Below are 7,808 nucleotides of genomic sequence, written 5' to 3' on the forward strand. Positions count from 1 at the left end.
TTTAGTTTTTATTTGCTTGTTTTATTGTTTACGGGAAACAAACAGAGAAAGAATCCAAAATGAATATTAGGGGACAAAGATATGCTTACAGCACCATGCTTTCAAAATGCATAATTTGTCCAATTTGTCTCATTGTCTTTTTTTTTTGCAACAACCTGTAAGATCTTTGGATTGGATCTCTCTTTGCAGGGTGTTAATCTGTGCTGCTATTTAGAAATCCAGCCACCAGCGTTTTAATGATGTTTACCTTGGGGGTCGGTAAAGGTCAAGGTTAAACCCATTAGCTTGAGCACGCTAAGGTAAATGAATGTAGGTTTTTGTTGTAGAAGCCATCCACTTTTTATCGTCAGCCCTGTTTTTTTTGTTTTTTTATTGTGCACAAGTTGGGATGTCAGCTTTCAGAATTTGCCAATATTTAATGAAATCCATTTTTAAAATAGCAACGTAGCCGAATCGTCTAAAACCCCTTCAGCTGTCAAACAGGTTTCCGCTCAAATAAGTGACAATCCTTTAAAAAGTTTGTCCTCTCAGACCTCGAGATTGCTGCTTTTCCTGTGAACTCACAGAAAACACGTTGCTTTCATGTTAACACATTTTCCTGCTTTACATTAACATGTTAATCTCTGAATGGATTGAGTCTTATCTACAATGTGGAATAAAATAAACAAGTTTCTTCTCCCTCATCTACTCACAGGAACATTTTGTCTCACGTCTCTGTATGCAGCAATGAAATTCAACAATTGTATATGCCTTAGTTATATATTTACTGCCAGACTGCCATAATTACTCCTAAACTTTGTGAAAATGTCCATGTTTTTACCACCTTGTTGGGACGGCTGCAGCTACAGAGAAAAACAGTGCAAGTAGAGAAAATTCTGATTTGTGGGACATGAACGTTCTGTGTGGCTTTTAGTTTAAATGCTCTTTGAGTGGTCTGCGCAGCTAGAAAAAAAACTTTAATTAAATCCAGTCCATTTGCCTGTGTAGAAAATGATTGAGCTGTTCAGAAAATTAATTTTTAAAAATCCTCTCTGAAAAAAAAAAATCTCTGATGTTCTTGAAATGCTCCATTCTCCACTCAGCCTTTCCGTGCTGCTTGTGGCTCACAGTCATCAAGGAGATTAATGTCCTTCATAGTTATATATCCGACACAAATGACAGATTGTTTTCTCCCCGGTGTTTTGATGTTTGTAGGAGAAGGAGTGCACAGGGAGCGCTTTGAAGTCTGCAGAGCTTTTATCTTCCTCTATTTACACTGGTTAAAGTGTTAAGTGGAGTTCTCGTTCAGTTTGAAGGATATAATGCCCTGCAATAAGAGATTTACAGGAAGGGAAATAGCAATTTCTACATGCTCCTTTCAGGGGCCTCTTCCAACAAAAGCTATTTATGCAAATGGAAAGGCTGGAGATAGAAAGCACTCCCAGACAATATCAGATGTTTCTGAACAGGCAGCCATGCTGAGTTGGCAGATGTTCCATCACTTCAACAGGAACCCTTTAAACAAAAGCTGTCGATGGCTCTCTGCCCCGAGTGTAAGTTGCTCTAAAAGCGCAATTTTTCTTGCAGCCATCTGGGAGATGGCTGAGGATTTCCTCAGATGGTGCTGGTCACAGGATGGGGATGCGAGGGCACTAATTAAAAAGAACATTGATGGCCTAATAACAGCCACAGAGCTCTTTAGTTGATACCAGAGTAGATAAATGGGCATTTCAAGTTTATTTCCCTATTATTAAAAAAAAAAAAAATACTAATGGACATCAGCACTATTAGACTGATTTTAAATGGAGAACTTCTGTTCAGAGCTTCAAGTCCAAATAAGAGTGTTATCATCACACTGTTGAGCTTTCAGCATTTAGTGAATTTAAATTGCAAAATTGGCCTTCACAGTTACATTCAGGTTTACAAACAGCAAATGTCCAAAAGCTCCCACATTAAAAAATAATAAGCATCGAATTTTATTGTAGAATGTTTTTGAGTCTTAAAGTTGAACCAAATTATTCCTATTATTAACTATTATTAGGGGAGTGGTGGCGCAGAGGTTAGAGAGGTGGGCTTGTGATCCGAAGATCGCCGGTTCACGCCCCGGCCCCGACAACATCAAAAATTGTGGGTGGGGTAGGTGAAACACCCACACTTGCCCCCACCCTCATTTGCCCCACTCTGGGCCCATGAGCAAGGCCCTTAACCCCCACCATGTGCTCCCTAAAAAAAAAAAACAGGTCTCTCTTGAAAATGAGTTCTCGTGGCTCAAAGAGACTAACCTGGATAAATAAAGGCTAAATGAAAAAAAATAAATAAATTCCTGAGGTCAATGGATGAAGATATTTTAGGGAAATACTTTTTGTCTTACTGTAAATTATTATTATTATTGCAGTAGTTTCTACTGCAGGAACTACTAGCATGCTTAACTTGCGCACCTTACCCAAGCTTTTTTCCCCACACTTAATAATGAAATATAATTCTTATGGCTAATTTCGTTTACTCCACCTGTTCCAAGTTTTTGTGCATATTGAACAGATAACAGTATTTGCTGTTAAAAGACATAAAGAATGCACGAAAAATAAAGTTGCAAGCAATAAAAACCAAATATTCATGTCCATGAGCAAATTGTGACAACAGTTGCTTTTTCTGCTTCTCAAGACCTAGCTGCACATACACCAAATTTAGGGTGGACGCTGATAGAAGGAATAACATGTTTACATAAATAATACCATTTTGGTGCTCAAGAACCAAAGGGATGCATTTTCCTTTCTCATAACTTGGAAAAAGAAGATTTAAAGAAATGCTCCCGATATGAAAAATGTTACCATTATTTAGTTCCTGCAAAAAAATTGCAGCATTTATACTTTTTACTGAAATGTATTATTGCACAGTAAAAAAAGAATATTAAAGAACAAACCTTGCTATAATTTACATAATTGTTGCTTGATCGAAGGCAGTTGTTTTTCTTAAGGGAAAGCATATTTTGAGAATCCAATAATGCTCAGGTCATCTGGACAGTTTCTTTTTTGTAGAGAAGTTTTGCCCTGTATCCAGAGGGCTTCATCATTTGAGAATGATGTTACAAAAAATATGACCAAAATAAGCAGAAAGTCATCAAATATTTCCAAAGTAATCCAATACGTTTTGTTCTGCTTGTCCATAGTTTGTCTGTTGAAAATCCTGGCTGCACAATATTAATGCACTGTTGCCTCACAGAAAGAAGATGTTCAGTTTAAATCTCAGCTGGGGCCTTTCCGAGGGCTGGTTTTCACATTCTCCCAGTGCATGTTGTGGTTTTCTCTACCTACAGTCCAGAAACATGTCTGTTGGGTTAAATGGAGATTCTAAATAGATCTATTTAGTTGTTTCACGTGTTTCTGTGTTGTCTCTGTGATGGCCTGTTCAGATCTCCTCTTGCCCACTCACCCTGAACAGAACCAACTTGGTACAGACGATAGATGCATGAAGAAGTAACAAATATGATCGTTTTTCTTTCTCTCAAATAATTTTTTTTATGTGTGAACTCATTAGATTGTTTTATTTTTTATAAGATTAAACATTTTGCTCAAACATGATTTCAGTTCACTAACCAATGAGCCATGTTCTGCGCTTCACTTGTTGAGGGGATTGCCTTGAGTTGTGGCTGCAAGGTTGTTGGTGCTTCTCACGATAGCCATCTTTACACTTGGTGGTGGACACCATGGGTTAGGGAGGCTGTCAAGATGAAGACGGGGTCCTTTTGGGCCTTGTTGGCTGGTGGGACTAAGGAGGCAGCTGAGGAGTACCAGGCTGCCAAGCGGGCCGCAACCTTGGCTGTTGCAGACGCTAAAGTTCGGATGTGGGAGGAGTTTGGTAAGGCCTTGGATAAAAACTCTTGGTCAGCTCCAAGGAAATTCTGGCAAACCATCAGACAGCTGAGAAATGGAAAGCAGCACTTTACTTGCACTGTGTTAGGTGAAGATTGGGTGCTGTTGACCTCAACTAGTGAAATTGTCAAGAGGTAGAATGACTACTTCTCATATCTTCTAATTCCCATAGGCAAGTCTTCCATGGAGGAAGCTGAGGTCGCTGAGGTAGTTAAAAAGCTAACTGCGGCAGGGCTCAGAGGGTGGATGAGCTCTGCCCTGATTTGCTTAGGGCTCTGGATGTTGTGGGGCTGTCTCAGTTGACATGTAAGATAGAGTGGACATCTGGGGCAGTGCCAGTGAATTGGCAGACTGGGGTGGTGGTTCCCTTCTTCAAAAAGGGGGACCGGAGGGTGTGCTCCAATTATAGGGGCATTAGTCTCCTTGGTAAGGTCTATTCAGGGCTAGTGGAGAAGTGAATCCAATTGTTGGTTGAACCTCAGATCCAGCAGGAACAATGCAGTTCCCATCCTGAACGTGGAACACTGGTCCAGTTCTTTACCCTCACTAGTGTCCTCAAGGGGTCATGTAAATTTGCCCATCCAGTCCACATGTGTTTTGTGGACTTGGAAAGTGTTTGACCACAGTGGAGGATGCTCTGCAAGTATGAGATTGGGGCCCATTGCTAAAGACTGTTCAGGGTAGCTGGACTCTCCCTTAGAGATAGGGTGAGAAGTTCAGTTATCAGGAGAGACTCAGAGTAGAATTACTGCTCCTCCACATCGAGAGGAGCTAGTTGAGGTGATTTTGGCATCTGGTAAAGATACTCACTGGGTGCCTCCATAGGGAGGTGCTTTGGGCATGTCTATTTGAGAGGAGACCCGGGGGAAGACCCAGGACACCCTGAGGAGACTATGTCTCTGAGATGGCCTGGGAATACCTTGGAATTCTCCCAGAAGAGCTGGGAGGCTGTGGAAAGAGATGTCTAAGCCTCCCTGTTCAAGCTACAGCCCCAGAGACCCGACTTTGGAACAAGGGATGGATAAATGGATGGATAATTGGATGGATGACCAGTATGAAATTAAAGCTTCTACAATTTTCGTTGAAAACATATAAACACATTTCTTTGCAGATGGTAAAGACCCTGAGCCAAACCACCCCCACAGCTCCAGCAGAGCCATGAACCCTCCCTGACCTGGCTGGAACACAACAAGTCACGTACACTGGGGACCTACCACGTTGTCCAGCCTCCATGTGACTGCTGCCTAAAGGCCTCTATGACAGACAGGAAACAGACAGCAACTGTAACCCAATGAGGGTTTGTATGTGAGTGTGTGAGTGTGTGTTTGCCTCTCACGTTGACCCTTGGATGAGCAGCAGTTTTCTCACTGAGCTGTGTGAAGCTACAACCTCCAGCTGCCTTGACTTCTGCAGGAGAGGACATATCAAACAGCACATGGCTTTCCAAAGTTACACTTAAACAAACTTAAACAGGTCACCTCAGCTGACCCAATTGAAACATACCTACCCCTTCCTTGAAATTTAGGCTGTTTTATAAATGCAGGCAGGTTTTTTTAAATATATAGATTCACACTAATGCTTCAAATACAATAAACATGATAGCAGCAATCTGTAAAATTACTTAATGATTAGCAATTTTGCTAAAGGTTGACCTGCTTCTATTGTCTCTTTTTACATTATTTTTTGGTAACATTTCTAAACAATGCAACATGGAAATTTTGAACCCTTTTATGTTTTTTTTCTTATGTTCACTTAAATACTTTTTTCGTTGTTCTTGTGCCGTTCACTAGGTCTTCCATTAAAATAATGACTAGCTGCCGCTATTAAAGTTGAAGGCAGAGCACTGATGGACACTTTGCAGGTTGGTCATATTTTGTTTTGTTTGCAAGACATTTTAAAATATATTTAATTTATTTCTAGATTAATGCAGTGGTTCTGAGTCATTTTAAACCATCACATGGTGATTTAAGCACCAGTCCTCCATCCTGATTACTCAGTCTGTTCAAGTTCAAGAAAGCTTTTGGCTATTCAGTGAGCAAAATGTGGTTGGTCAGCAGCAGAATGTAAAAATGCAGATTAGTATTTGATTCCAAAATACAATGGCACTAATTATATTTATAAGAACAATTCCGAAAATACTAACTGCAAAGACAAACAAGTTTTCCAGAATGTCAATCCCACACATTTCTTTTTTATTTCAGTGTTAAAAAAAGGAGGATTTTCAAGGAACTTGAGCAATTTTCCTGTATTTCATTCCAATTCCCTGCAGTTTATTACTTAAAAAAAAAAAACACAAACCCACTAAATTATTTTTACAAGATAAGCATTATTCAAGAAACTAACAGGAAAACAACATTTCTGATGATATTTAAACCAGTAAAATGTAAAATCACTGGTGGATTTACTTTTATTTTTTGCCTCCACGCCAGTTTATTTTAGGATAATTAGATGTTGCTGAGTTCTAGCCATTACAGATTCAATCCTTCAAACCTATATGATGATTTCCGCTGTTTTGATTGCGATAACTCGCATTAAAATGTATTATGCTAATAAGGTCCTATATAAAATCCTGCAGAAAAGTCAATTAAAAGTCTGATTTTCCTCAAAAAATGAGATTCGGCTGTCACTGTTTTCTGGATCACGCAGAGAACTGACTTTCATCTGGGAGTTTTACTTTGGGAGAACCTTGCCATCTAATGTAATTCACTGTTGGCAGCAAAGAGACATACCTGTAAAATATAATTGAATTCTAATTGTGTTTGCACTAATGTTATGTCAAGGCAGACCCTGGCCTAAATTGTCCAGTCTGTGGGCCATTTGGCAGCAAAAAGGCTCTTGGCGAGCCCCACAACAGGTGAATGGCATTGGTCTAATAGGTTATCTGTGGAAAACACGTTGCAGTCAATTAAGAGTCCACTTCCTGCAGTTGTGATGGCCATTAGACAAGCCAACCGCAACAAGTGACTCTTCAGTGGCTTTTACTCTTCAGCTACTCATTCTTTTCCCCCTCACAGTGTCCTCAAGCTGCCCAATCCCCGCAAAGACACGTGTTTTGTTGTCCACTAGGCTTTTTATGTGCTTTGGAGACACAGTTTTCCACTCAATGATTCTATGTGACCCTGATGGCCAGATAAAACCGCTTCTACAAGCTTATTTCCCCTCCCTTTTGTCCTCAAATGTTTGTCTGCTGCATCACACAAAAGGACCATAAAGCGCTTTCTTTCCTTTAGAGAGGACATCCTTCAGAGTAATCACGCAATAAACTAATCTGAAAGTTCTGAATGCATGCTGAACAAACATGTATTATTTCTTTGAATGTATGTACTTCACAACCCCAAACCATAAACAGCTCCCTAGCAACACGTGCACACAAACACGTTCTTACACAATACTAAGCTTTTGACTCTTCTACCATAACGTCTTTTGTTGGTATTTTCCAAAGAAATAACGTCTTTTCATCAAATATGTTTCTTGAAAAGGAATTTAGTTAGTTCTTAAGAGCCAAACTTGTTTTCAAACTTGACAACCCCGTGGAACAAGTGGGAAAAAAAAGACATTTGAATGCTCTCGAAGTTACTATTTCATTAAAGAACCTGTCAGTAAAAGCTGATCTTCCTCAAAGGCAGTTAAAAATATATATTTTCAAAACATGGATGTTGAAGAGATTATTGTTGCCTGAGATGGGATGTAGTGATTCACACCGTTTTATAGCAGCATGAAAAGGTTTACAGCTCTTCCATGATGCTGTGTTTAAAATGTTTGAACAATCCTGAGGATTGCAATGTTACAGATGGGTTTTTATTAGGGATGCACAATATTATCGGCATGGTATCGTATCGGCTGATATTAGCAATAAAGTTAAATATCGGATATTCCATCAAGATAACTCACCAATATAAAAGGTGCTTTATACATATATATATATATATACCCCGTGACCCAAAATGGAAGAAGCAGGTA

The 7,808-nt window shown here is 39.5% G+C and overlaps 1 protein-coding gene across 1 annotated transcript in view; it reads right to left on the reverse strand.

The window, feature by feature from the left end:
* Positions 1-3,661: 3,661 nt before the first annotated feature.
* The window catches only part of LOC119424530 (mediator of RNA polymerase II transcription subunit 13-like), a 130,621-nt gene continuing 126,474 nt past the window's right edge, over positions 3,662-7,808 (reverse strand). The window contains exons 28-30 of the mRNA XM_037692016.1: positions 5,023-5,026; positions 4,659-4,796; positions 3,662-3,896 (exon numbers count right to left, since the gene is read on the reverse strand). Coding sequence (XP_037547944.1) covers positions 3,662-3,896; positions 4,659-4,796; positions 5,023-5,026 — 377 coding nt within the window. The remainder of the gene's footprint in view (positions 3,897-4,658; positions 4,797-5,022; positions 5,027-7,808) is intronic.

This window comes from Nematolebias whitei, chromosome 18 (assembly GCF_014905685.2).
Source record: "Nematolebias whitei isolate Nwh7 chromosome 18, NemWhi1, whole genome shotgun sequence".
NCBI lineage: Eukaryota > Metazoa > Chordata > Actinopteri > Cyprinodontiformes > Rivulidae > Nematolebias > Nematolebias whitei.